The sequence below is a fragment of the Magallana gigas genome, chromosome 1 (genome assembly GCF_963853765.1).
Source record: "Magallana gigas chromosome 1, xbMagGiga1.1, whole genome shotgun sequence".
Classification (NCBI taxonomy): Eukaryota; Metazoa; Mollusca; class Bivalvia; order Ostreida; family Ostreidae; genus Magallana; species Magallana gigas.
This window is the reverse complement of record NC_088853.1, coordinates 61,464,335-61,478,465: the sequence shown is the minus strand read 5'-3', so window position 1 is coordinate 61,478,465 and position 14,131 is coordinate 61,464,335. Positions and strand designations below refer to the sequence as shown.

General features: G+C 32.4%; 1 protein-coding gene across 2 annotated transcripts in view; it reads left to right on the top strand.

Annotated features, from left to right (window-relative positions):
- The window catches only part of LOC105346730 (neurogenic locus notch homolog protein 1-like), a 355,622-nt gene that overhangs the window by 2,847 nt on the left and 338,644 nt on the right, over positions 1 to 14,131 (top strand). Inside the window, exons 2-5 of one of the 2 annotated variants that reach the window (XM_066079929.1) lie at positions 2,189 to 2,288; positions 3,399 to 3,572; positions 6,125 to 6,352; positions 8,783 to 9,324. In XM_066079929.1, the coding sequence (XP_065936001.1) occupies positions 2,189 to 2,288; positions 3,399 to 3,572; positions 6,125 to 6,352; positions 8,783 to 9,009 (729 nt within the window). In that variant the 3' untranslated portion in view covers positions 9,010 to 9,324. Of the gene's footprint in view, positions 1 to 2,188; positions 2,289 to 3,398; positions 3,573 to 6,124; positions 6,353 to 8,782; positions 9,325 to 14,131 lie in introns of those variants that run through there. The other variant, XM_066079980.1, reaches the window with a different exon arrangement.

Below are 14,131 nucleotides of genomic sequence, written 5' to 3'. Positions count from 1 at the left end.
TTGCTGTCTTGCGCGTAACAATAGCCGCATGCGTTGTTCAAAGAAACGCGTCGCTCCATGACGTCAACGTACTTACTAATTTACCAAGTCAAACAATGAGTACATGTTAATATTATTATACAGGTTAATTTTTAGGCTCGTAAAACTATATAGTAAGGCTGAATTCGCAAACTTCCTTCCTCTGGCATCCAGTGTCGATACAATGCAAGATGCAGACCTTTTCAGCACCTTTCTTTCAGCTTATACAGTTGTCACAGATTTTTAACACTTATCTAAACTTATATACACTTGTTTTAGCCTGAACACTGCAGGTATCGATTGAATTAGTGAGAACCAATTGGAATTACGTAAGTGAGAGCAGAAATATATATTTAACGAATCATTGATTTTTTACCTAAAGGTATGTTCAATACTTGGAATATGTTGACTCAAACAGGCGTATACGTATCACGTATCAAAACCTGCAAATACTGTCATTCTTTAGAACTTCAAGGCATTTTCTTTTATAGAGTTGGTCTGTGCTCCATATTTTTCTCATAGACTTATTAAGGTCTATTGGAAAACAAACCGATTTCAATCAACAAAAACGTGGAGAGATGACCCACTATACTAAAAAAAATATCATTTTGTATCCCAACAATTGAACGTTTTGAAAAAAAACCACAAGTCCGGTAGTTCGTGGCCTTAGTCACACATAATATTTAAAAAGCCCACTTTGTTGTGTCTGAAATGGCTCAGTGGTTAGAGTACCTGGCATAAGCTAACCTTATATATCTAGGGTTTTTATGTTACGGGTTCGATACCTTCAAAATTTCCGACAATTTTTTTTCTTATTTTTTGTTAAATATATTTAAAACTGACTATAGTTAGAAATTTTTATTTTGCAAAGTTGTATTATAATATATTTGAATAGATTTAATTGGGAAAAAATAAATTCAATATTGTATTTCACTACTAAACCGAATGGGCATTTGCGCCATCTTATTCCCCCATCTTCTTTTGTGGATTGGCTACACGATATGAAACATAAAACCTCTTTTATACAAGGCAGTTTGCTTACATCGAAAATAAACATGAACAAGAAAATCAAGCAAGATGTGTTCATTTCCTGTGGCATCTAAAATCAACCATTTGATAGCAAAAAAAAAGATTAAAGAGAAGAGATATTTTTTAATGGGAGTCTCAACCAATTTGACCATGGAATAGGATATGTGAATTCGCTATTAAAATAATCTGGGAAAATGTAATCAAAGTACTGTAGTACCGAAAGCCGGACTCTTTTGGTGTGTCTATGCATATTGTGTAGTAAAGACTGAAAATCTCTCTCTCTCTCTCTCTCTCTCTCTCTCTCTCTCTCTCTCTCTCATGCTTTTAATGTCGGCAGAGAGCGACCAAATTTTGTAAGCGGCTATAAACAAAAATATGTCTGTCTAGTAGAAAAAAGTTCAACAGTTGCTGCCTTGTATTTTGCAACAATCGTTATATATTCAATCCCAATTTCTCCAACGCGCAGCAAAGTAGTTCATGGAAATTCATGCGCATTGTATTTCTCCAAAATGCATGTTATATTTTTAAAACACGTTATTAATAAGAAAATTAAAAAAGAGACAATTCTTTCAAAATTAAAAAAAAAACAACTAAATGCCAACACTTGCTAAAACGTGGCTCTTTGTGTAGCTGTGTGGTATAGCGGAAGCTTTAACTTTGACGCTGTTTTGTTTTTTGTTTACTTTTCAAGTTGTGCTATTTATAGTAACATTGGCGAGTTGCCTGCCTACAGCCAGGACTCTGCTTTCAGCAGAGCCCGGCTAATAAAAAATGGTATGTAATGAAACAATAGTGTATATGTGTTCATACTTCATAACAAAAAGCATCCCTCCATGTTATAAATACAAAGACTGATTAAATGGAATTAGTGTCACCGATTACGTTATATGTCACACATTGCGGAAATTCAGACTGAACAGCATATTTTTTCGCTTCTGGCAAAATTGGCATGCGGCTGGAAAATTGTTATCTGAGTGATCCAATTTGAAACCTTCAAAACTCTGTTGCGTACAATTTTGAAACATTCATGCAATTATACATATAAACTGTACATTTAAATAAACATTCAACATTTGAGACTAGGTTAAATAAGTTAGATTTACGGTGAACTCTCGTGTTCATCAATGTTTTATTTTGGTAGGAGCTGGCTGGAGCTTGTTCGAACTCAACCTGTGGAATCAACCAGACATGTAAACACAAGACATATTCCGAGGATAAATTCTTTGAATGTGTTTTGTCAGGTAAAATCATCCGGTACATTGCTTTAATGCAAATAGATACCATTAAAAATATACATGTGTTACATGTACATAATTGGTTTTCCTTATGCATATTGACAAAACCTCAAGTGTCAAAGAAAGCTTACTTTTTTAACAAATTACTCATCTAAACAACATTTATAAAAGCCCGTTTGTCGACAAGTATTATGTTTAAATTTAACACGATATACTATAATACTTCCAGGAATTCAAGTTGTTAGATATAAATATTTATTAAACTAACTGTCAGTTAAAGAAAATATCACAATAAACTAGAAAAACTGACAACTTTGTCATACATTTTTGTAAAAGTAAAATGTAGCTATTCTGCCTCAAGAATGCAGATAGCTAACCAATCGTACTTTAGATAACGATTTATTCGTGAACTTGGTAAAAAGCTACAATAAAACAAAACAATAATTAGTACATAATCAAAACATATATGACACAAAATTACATATTTTCACAACTTCCCTACGACAATATTAAGGTTCTGAGCAGATCATGCATTTAGCACATATTATGAAGAAAACTAGCATATATTGCAACATACATATATTTGACCTATTTATGACGCTACTGATGGACCGTAGATAAAGGTATGAATATAAATACACAATATTATGAATTATAACTATTAGATGCACGTTAACAAACTAATTTCTGTTATATTACGAGGATAATCTATTGACAGGATATACGTTTATGGTAAATAAATTCGTCATGACTCGATACAGTATGTAGTGACTCGTAAATAAACAACACATCGATATGGCATTATGAATGATTATAAAAACTATATGTAGGAAGTAAATATTGTAAATATTTACACCGTGGCGAACCAAAGTAGTGCGACATTGCTAACAGCATCTGACTAGTGTGTTGTAGCGGGAAAAAGTGATGCAAAATCGTGCACCTCTTAATACAAAAGAGTTCTAATTTTCTAATAACTCGTACATGAACTGATTCGTACAAAAACAATATTTATAAAAGAAGTAACAACACAGTAGCCTCTTATCTTTAGACATAGGTGTTGATCAAATTTATTTCAGTGTAAGATTTCATTGTTTATTATGTGCCTTTATTCATAAGATTGTGGAATACCCGATCTAAAAGGAATAGACCTGAATACAACACGACGTGAGGACGCCATTGGTATACACAGGAGGATACACGCCTCGTGTGCTGACGAATACTCCCAGTCTGGTTCAGGACGGCTGATCTGTCAGTCAAACGGAGAGTGGAAATACGACATTGTTTGTGAAGGTGAATATGCTAATTTGATATGTGAGGAAGTAATTTATTCATGATTTAGTTTTGAATGATAAATGGTATTTTAAATGCATGTTAATAAAACCAAGAATTTTTTTTTGTTTGGTTTCAATAACACAACATGTTAAATGAAACGGGTTTATTGGGGCTTTTCGACTTTCGGTCGAAAAGACCTATTGTTTTCGTTCTGTTTTATTATTATTATTCTTCTCGACAAAGTTTCGTCAACGACTTTTTGAAAACGGAACCAAATAATAAAAAATTTTATGTTAGATTCTTTGAGCAATTGTTTATTTCTCCCGTATGTCACTTGTTGGGCTTCCGTTTTATATACTTCCGGTTTACACATGCAAAAAACAAAATATTAAATGGACCTTTGTATCTATTTTATGACTAAAACTTAAGAAATTTTGGATTTAGATACTTCATAGTATGATATAAAAAATCGTAAGCGACAATTTTTTTTCTATCTCTATCTCTCGCTGTTTTCGAGATATTAGACTTCAAACTATGAAAAAGGGGGGTTGAAAAAAGTAGAAATTGAAATAACCACCAAATTTTTAAAATGAGGAATGGAAAATGTTGAAACTGTCATAATTGTCATATATTTGAAGTTTCGTTTGAAACCACTGAGATCTTCCGGTTTAATAAGTTGATAAAAAATCGTCTATGGGTGTTTTAATGTTATACTGAATTTACGCGTGCCACGTTTTCTCAAACAGTTTTCAAGTAAATATTATCATATTTAATATTCATATTGAGGGACCTTATTTGCAGACCTGAAAAGGTTTTGGGATTAAAATTTGGAAAGATAAGGGATCTAGAGGGGTCAAAGCTGTAAACAGCCCTTTAGCTGTATCTTTTTTTATTTTTCATCCGATTTTAAAATCTTTTCGGTTTTAAGTTTTAAGTAAATAGTACAATTTAAAAATTATGGTCCGTAGGACAGGAGTTTTAAGGGCATGAATATTGCAACTTTTTAAAAGTTGAAAAAGGTGATTTAGAAAGAGTTATATCGCTTTGCTCAATGAACGTAGAACATTAATACTCTAGGCATACCATGTTTTATATTCGAGAAAGGAATACTTACTTTTTAATAACATTTTGGAAATATTCTTTTAAAATGATTTTTAATTTTCAATTTTGATTTTTAATTTTTAGAAATTAAAAGTATGTTTACTTTAAATTTAAAGTTTTGAAGTTATCTTTTTTTGAAATTGCATTATTAATAAGGTTATATTTAGGCAACTGATTATATCGAGGCGGTGAAGAATTTGTAATTAAAAAAAAAATACATACGATTTTACCTGACATTTACAATCAAAAAAGGGAAAGGGGGTGTCGAAAGCCCTGACTTTTTGTTGAAGACAAAAAAAAAGTTCTAGTTAATTTTGTTTTCGATACCACGAGTACTGAACCACATTCACGACACCAACAATGCCAACGGTTAAGAACAACGCAGTGAAAGTGTTATTATGCACAATGATTGTAAAAAGTTATATTTAGCAAATATAACGATTGACAATTAAAATGTTCCCATAAACATGAAATAAAACAGATACAGCTAAGCAAAAAAAAAAAAAAACGCGATTAAGCTTATGCAACGTTTTTAAAGGGCTAATCTCTTGAAATAATGATGGCGGAAACCATTGAAAAATCAATAACTTCATATCTATTAAATATTTCGACATTTTTCTTTTCTGTACTTTTTTCCAATTTAATCTTTTCTTTTTCCCCCCTGATGTTCAGTTCTGCATTTAAACACTATCAGGTACAACCTTCTCCAACCTGCACTTATCTTGAAAACTTTATGAGAACAAAAAACCTAGCACACGTAAATCCATTTTAAACATTAAATCTCTGCTTGAATAAATATTTGAATCTAAACCCCTGCATCTTTTATTATGTTAGGTAAAAGAAGCAAGAGCCAATCATAATTTATTTAATTCTAAATTTTAAAAGCAGCGTAGTTTAAGGGGAATAGGATTCCTACCGTGAAACTATATATAGTGTACATGTATTGTCAGATATTGTATTCATATTCAATATTTATCTTTTTTTTTCGTTTTCATTGCAAACCTTACTTTTGTATATTCAGAACCAGTTCACAATGTTCACACTGACACAATGTAACATTATTTTTCGGAAGTGATTAAGTTATTTTTATTGCGATAAAAAGAAACAGTTCGTTTTATTACAAAACTCCGCGTGAAAACAAACTAATTTTCTGATGTGTAAAATAATGCTGTAACTTAAATAAGACTATTTGCATCGGGAATTTATAGAATTATTTCTATTTTACTTGTTCCTTTAATCGAATTCGTATTTCAGAATTTTTTAACACGTTGACATGGCATAAGAAGCACTTTGACATGCATGTAACATATTGATGAAAAGTGTTGAAAAAAGTCAATTGGGTTTTCGCTGAAATTGTACATTTTTAAATACAGCTCTATCTATCAAAGTAAATTTAGCATTACATGTAGTAAATAGTATGTTCTTTTCATTATCATAAAAAAAATTTAGTTTTGGAATATCGTTGACAGTTCTGCCGAATATCGCATTAGGAAAATGTGCCAAACAATCATCAACGAAAACTGACTATGACGCCGCGTTTGCATTGGATGGCAACAGAGGAACAGATGTTGGTGTAGACAAGTGTGCACACACAGGTGATGGCGACAGATATCCCTGGTGGAGGGTGGATCTACAGGCTGTGTACTCCATCACATCTGTCAGAATTCTCAACAGAGGAATAGATAAATACGGAATAGGTAAGTGTAAAAAGTAACAACATTGCAAATTTTGATTGTGCTATTTGATGTCCATACCTTATATGGATAACATCACAACTGTCAAAATACTTAACAAAGGAATAGACAGTTATACACAGGTAAGCGTAGCTAACAACAACATTACAAAATCTAAGTATACCAGATGTAGAGGAAAATGTTGTTTAAATTCTAATTAATTGGTTCATAGCTTCAATCGAATGAAGCCCCCAAAACTATGGGTTTACTATTTTGTTTTATCCGAAACTCTTTAAATCCCTCTTTATACATGTAGTATAACAATATTATTTATTAACTATAAAAAAGTTATAAACGTTGGTGTTTTAAGAGATCCAGATATCTTGTTTTAATGGGGGGGGGGGGGGTCGGGGATCAGTAACATATACTCAAGTTATATTTTTTGACTATATACGGTTAGAATGATGCACCTTTATTTCAATACTACAGTATCGATCAGACCAAACCTAACAGAAAGTAAATCCCAACTAAACCATGGATTACTCCGGGTTTACTAGAGTGGACCCAGAGTAAACCCAAAGTAAACCCATAGCGGACACAGAAAGTAAACCCCGATCAGAAGTATACCCCGGCAAACAGACGGTTCATGTGTATTTAAAATATACATATACAAGGGGCGGGAATTACAGACAGTAGGATAGTAAGATGAAAGACGAGTCAGCTTCTCACCTCAGTGTTGACCCCAAAAGCAAGTCCCGAGTAACCCCAAAGTAAACCCGAGTGAACACAAATTCTTAAAAAGTAAACCCAAGGTAACCCTCAAATGTAAACCAGGGGTTCAGATGGAATTTTATATTATTTTAGTGGGAATTTTGATACATTGTTATGATAAATTAGAACTTTATATTGGTGGTGGGTTTGCGGCAAAATTTCAAGTCCCACAATTTAAAGGCTAAGGTACTTTTCAATTTGAAATACAGTTAGATTCATAAAGTGGAAATAATATCAGGTTTAACTCGATCTCTTGATTTGTAAAATGCAATGCAATTATATGCCATTAGTTATAGGTTATAAGACTGTCATTGCATAGTAGTTTTATTAATGTGCGCTATTCAGATCTATTTTTTGCAAATTATTGAAATATAAAAGCGTCACGTCTAGGTCGTTTCCTACGATGTTCACAGAAAACATTACATATAAAATCTAAAATATTAATAATTTTTTAAGAGAACTTTGGTTTCACCTTAACCATTGACTTAAGAAACTCAATTCATGCATTTTGTTCCTTTTTTAATAAACATCCATTATATATTGGTGTACACATGTAGTATACTGGAAGTAGGTAAAAGAGGAGAAAAAAAAGTCAAGAAGATGAACATGCAGTAAGCTTTTACTTAGAAACTTGACGTAAAGTCACTGCAGAGAATATGATAGAGTGATTACTAATGACAAATGCATAGTGGGGCCTCAATTACACTGCTAATAGTAACAAAAATCTACTCCACAATTAACGTTTTCCCTTGTCATAAAGATAGTTGTAAATAACACGTGATGTCAATCATTTACAACAATAATGACATCCTTACATCCACCAAGCATGATTTTTTCTATTGCTTGCGAAAACTTATAGTAAATTTATAGCTCTATAGAAACAACAATACTGAAATCTACACGCCCCGGTCATCGATTGGTCAAAACCTACATGTATAGCGACCTACATAATACCACGGACTGCACAAAACAATCATGATGCTGTCAGAATCAAATTCCAATAGGGGACGATCTGGCTGTTACTTTTCGCTAACGAACTGATGTATATAATGTACACTAACAGTCCTTTAGTGGAAATAACCTACTTATTACTACCAATTTATTAATTTGTTAAAAGATACATGAAAATATGTATGTGTTATAATACTTGTTTGATGATTCATGCGGGTTATAAAGGTAGCCATCATTGCAGAAAAAAATCACATAACCGGCTAAAGAAACTAAATTAGCATACTTATTCCTGCCTCATCATACAATTAAGGTGCTTAACATATGTCTACTTTCAACAAATTTATTGATCAATATTAGGCCCGTTCATTGTAATTATGACCCGGGACAATATTATAATCACCAAAGCAAGATCTCGTCAAACTTTGATCATTCTTATTGATCACATTTTTCTTAAAGAATTATCACAGTAAATTTTCTTTTTTTTTCTTTTTACGTTAAAAACAAAATAATCATATTTTGCTTAATATGAGCCTTTTTGTATGAGTTAATCATGCAAAACAATAAAAATTAAAACAAGTACAGGGAAGTGTAATCTAGGGGAAACACTTCGGTAAGGTTTTTCCTGTGTTATATTTATATATAAATATATTGTGCTTATTTTTACGATAATTAGGCCTACACGACAAAAGATAACAGCATCTTGTTTACACCTGTCATTTGACATTTATGTAGATTTGTCATACCAGCTGCGTGATGTTAACGTCACTGTAGGGCTGTCAGAATCTGATGTCAACACTCCCTGTGGTTTCTTTGCTGGTCCCGGTACTGCGTCACAGCTGGTCGTCATCAACTGTCCGACGTTACCAGAAGGGAAGTTCGTTAAGATCTCCAAAACAACTGAGTTTCTCACTCTTTGTGAGGTTGATGTGTTTGGCGTTCCCGTCTTATCATCAAATTGATTGGTGTCATAGATGTCTAATATTCATAAAAGCTGATGACCAAGCTGAAATGTTGCCGACTCCAGATACATGTATATGTTTGCGCATATAGAGGAATTGATTATCTGTTCCTATTTAATGTAACTTTTCAAATCGCTTTAAGTTAAAATTCTACCTTATTTATACCTATATATGTCTTTGCTTTTAATGTTACATTTTTGACTTTTAGTTATAATGCTACTTACATTGGATATAACTGTTAAGCTTGTTAATGTACCTTTATATTTAATTGAACATTTTTAAATAACTTTGATCACTACGTATTGGTTTTATTTCTGTTTAATTACTGTGGTATTAATAAATTACATTTATGGTATACATGTATTTTGTTTTCTTTTTAATAGAACATTAATTAGGGCATGGTAATTATTTACACAACAAAATATATAGAACTTTTTTCTAATGGTGTCATTCAGATTTGAAATCCTTGAAGACATTCTGAAACCAAAACCTGTTCCGATTGCTCTGTGCAGATTATATAACATATTAGAATTGTGAAAACTAAAATGTAAACCATTAGATTTCGTTACAACCGTCGCTAACCCGAAGCTTTTTAAAGCTGAACACCGCTCGTAAATAGGCACTGTCTGCCATATTTCTTTTTCATCACTGCTGTCCTTTCAACCCCTATATAGGGCACAGACCTCAAAACAGTTCAAAGTACTTTGCTGTAGAGGTCTCACCTTGTGTGGACGTACACCCTCGCCGTGTTATTCGGTCGCGATGAAATTTTTAAATTTTACACACTTTTTTTTCATTCCAGGATGAATTCTATACTAACAATACTAACATCAAATAAATCGGTCAATTTATCATTTACAAACAGAATATGCACATAAATAAGAAATAAATGCATTAAATCCAAAGACCACGAAAGGAATACCACACGTCGGCCACGAGTTTCAGGTGTGCAATCTGGTGTTACGAAATCGAAGGGTTTATATACAAGGTACCTGTGCCTATTTATGAGCGGCGTTCAGCTTTAAAGTAAATCTGGGTGAAAAAATGTCACACATACTTTGCAATATCTTTGTGGATTTTTTTAATTGCAAATATCCATACTGGATAGAAGTATCAGGCGATATCATAGCATGAACTCTCTAACATTTCATTGGACACATTAACACATTATTCTTTGAAGAATAAGGAATGTATTATTTTATTTCATTCCTGTATAGAATCAGAATTACGTTGATTCGATTCTTACGTGCACGTATGCCGTTAAAATCCCCTTTTCTTAAATCTCATTAACTTTTGAATATGATAATTCAAAATTTATGAAGAATAAATCGGCCAAAAACAAGTGAAAAGCTGTCAATGTGACAGCAAACCGGGTTTTCTTTTATGTGAACTGTATCCATAATCCCTGTCAACCCATATCCATTGAAATGGTGTACCCTATATGCAATATTTTGCCAAAAATTGACTTAGTTCAAAAGCTGGTATTTTTAAAGCGCTAAGCATAGCTGTAGCGCTTTTTTGTCGCCAGATTTCTAAACCTACTTCCACTTTCGTTTTTGCGTTTCCTATATACCGCCACCAACTGGCGGATGCTGAGAGGTCGTACCCTGGAGATGACGTACTCTTGAAATATCATAATTTTGCAGTAGGGAGAACTTATTTAAATTGAAGTTATCCTGCATGCAGATGCATTTGTTCTACCAGTATTAAATTAACAATAAGTTTCATTCAATCTAATGAGTTTCATTTAAATGTCGACGTCATTATTTTATATCAGATACGGGGGCTCCAAAACCCATATCATGATGATTTATTTCGAGAGAAAAAAAGATGGTACATGCATTAAGTTGTGTTTTAGGTGTTTACTAATAATTGAAATAATTCTACAACATCAATAGGTTTTGAGTGTTTTTAATTGTAATATCTTACAGTAATGAACACCATGTTTTATATAAAAATGCAGAATTTTTGTTGAGTTACTTGAAATACTACAGTAAACATATGTAATAATCTGTATAAAGTGATACCAGCTAACCTCGTTTAATTTGCAAATGTGATTTTTTTTATCTAATTTATGTGCAGTATGGACAAATTACGCAGTAAAAAAAAAAACACTTTACAAGAAGCATGCACTCTGTAGCTCTGCTAAACAGTAGCGAAATCTGTTTAAAACTAACTAGCAATATCATTATAAAATTACTACAAATGATCTCGATTTCCAGAAATTGCTAAAATTTTAAAATCAAGCATTCTCTTTTTAAACATGCTTTTAGGCAGATTGTTATATAATTGTAAATTTGAAATTTCAATTTTACATATTAAGTGCATTTTTTCTCAATAACGAACGATATGATTCTTTACATGTATTTTCATATCAATCGATATATTTTTAACACTTTCTTCCCCGCTTAGCGCTTTTTAGTACTTTCAGTACTTTGATTTTCATAAATTATCAGAAATCAAAATTCTAGCAATATGCACACCTCTGATATATGTAAAATTAATCTGAAAAAGAACAATTTTCTACCTTGAAAACTGTAGGAAGAGTTATCCGTACAATGAGGGTACCCTATATGCAATATTTTGCCAAAAAATTACTAAGTTCACAAGCTGGTATTCTTTTCATAAATTATCGGAAATCAAAATCCTAGCAATGTGCACACCTCTAATATATGTACAACTGATCTGCAAAAGAACCACTTCCTATCTTGAAAACTGTAGAAGGAGTTATCCGTACAATGAGGGTACCCTATATGCAATATTTTGCCAAAAAAAGATTAAGTTCAAAAGCTGGTATGTTTTCATAAATTATCAGAAATCAAAATCCTAGCAATATGCACACCTCTGATATATGTACAATCGATCTGCAACAGAACGACCTCTTATCTTGAAAACTGTAGTAGGAGTTATCCGTACAATAAGGGTACCCTTTTGGCAGCCGCCCGCCCGCCGGCCATGTTCACCATTTTAATAACCGGATTTTTCCGTTGGAAAACCCGGTTAAAAAACCTAAAATACACTGTCGCAAATAATAAGGCATATAAAAAAGTACACATTTCACCTATTTTCACAAATATTGTTACACGCGAAAATAACTAAATATTGGATATGTTTTAAATATCAGACTGTTAAAGAGTCCTAAAACCAACTCGATCACAAATATATATATATATATATATATATATATATATATATATATATATATATATATATATATATATATATATATATATATATATATATATAAAACACAATGTTGCATCAACTGATTTCAGTTAGGTAGACCTTTCCACCTTTCAGGTGAAAGACCTTTTGTATTTCTTATGTTTTTTCTTTCTTTTTTTCTTCTCTTTTTTTCCAGGGACAGCTTTTTTTGTTTCTAGAGATATTGAAACATTTTTTAGCTCACCTGAGCTGAAAGCTCAAGTGAGCTTTTCTGATCACCTGTTGTCCGTCGTCCGTCTGTCCGTCTGTCCGTCCGTCTGTCCGTCCGTCTGTCTGTCCGTCTGTAAACTTTTTACATTTTGATCTTCTTCTCTAAAACCACTTGGCCAAATTTAACCAAATTTGGCACAAATCATCCTTATAAGAAGGTGAATATAAATTGCAAAAATAAAAGGCCAGGTTGTATTCAAAGCGGAGAAAACCTCGAAACTGTAAAAAAAGGGGGTGCATTTTAAAAAATCTTCTTCTCAAGAACTACTGAGTTAATCTTAACGTAATTTAGCATAAATTATCCTTAGGGAAAGGAAAATATAAATTGCAAAAATTTAAGGCGAATACTGTTCTAAATTTGAGATAATTGCGAAAATACTAATAAAGAATGGCCCGTTATTCCATATATCGTAGACTGGCAATTCATTGCGATAGACTGGGTCTTATGACAGGCATCGCCAGTCTACCGCATCTCGAGAACGAGGTTCTTTGTTTGAAGCTGGCAGTTTGTTGTGCAACAGTTCACGTGCGATTAAAATCTATGAAACATGGAAATAACATTGGTACCGATTATTGTGAAGTAAATTGAGGTTAAATATTTCAACGCGTTGTCATTTTCACTTGAGAGGGTGGTTTTTCGTTTCATTTTGCTTTTTAACTTGGGAAACAATCGCCTTGTATTTGGAACATAGACTTCGGTAAATAGGCAGTTGATTGTTTACCTGCGAAAATGATAAAATTTGATGCATTAACACTGTACTAAAGTGCATTTCCCTCTGTTTTTATTGTTTATTAATTTCTAATTGTGTCAACAAGGATCAAACAAGGGAGCGACTTTGGTTGAAATAATCGATATTTGATCGGTAACTTCGCCGGAATTTCCTCCGAAAGAGAATTTGAAGTAGCCATGTATTCCGAGTTCATAATCGTGTAAATTAAATCCAAAGACAATAAAAAGATGTTTATGAATTTGAAAAGACGTTTTCACAGCCTCAGTTAAACCCTGTTGTGATTAATCATCCGCGACTGTCTTATCTTTAGAGGTTATAAATACGGGTGATGCAAACACATATACCATGCATTGAAAATTACAATCGATAATCATTACATTTCTTGTTGATACATGTACTACAATTAGAAGGTAACTTGTAATTATTTAATAACTCTGCCAAATTAATGCAAAACCGTTTGTTTACAGTTATCTTCAAAACTAAAATTAAACTGTTGTAATTGGGTCATAGGGTAGGACTAATTTCTCCAAAATACACAGTGCATAAACTGATTTTGTGTCACCTGGCTAACTCAATTAGAAATCATTTTATCTATATAATGTATGAATGCATTAAAAAAATGAAATTAAACAAATTGGATAAGTTTTTTAAAGTTGCCTATCATTCTACGACTGACGCTGAAATGTTTGTTGATCATTGGAATTGTCTTGTTAAACATTATATACTTGTGTACAGAAAAATCAAAAGGATGATGTGCTATAACTACTTTCTGGGGTCCTTTCTCATTTGACAAATTACTTGAAATCTGCAACAATTTTGGTATTTTTCAAACGAGTACATAAAAACTTCTTTTAAACAGTTCTGACACCTTATAATTATGATGATATCCGTGCATTATCATTTTTTTAAAGAAAATATTGCAGCAGAAAATCATCTTGGTTTGTAGCCGTTTGTTG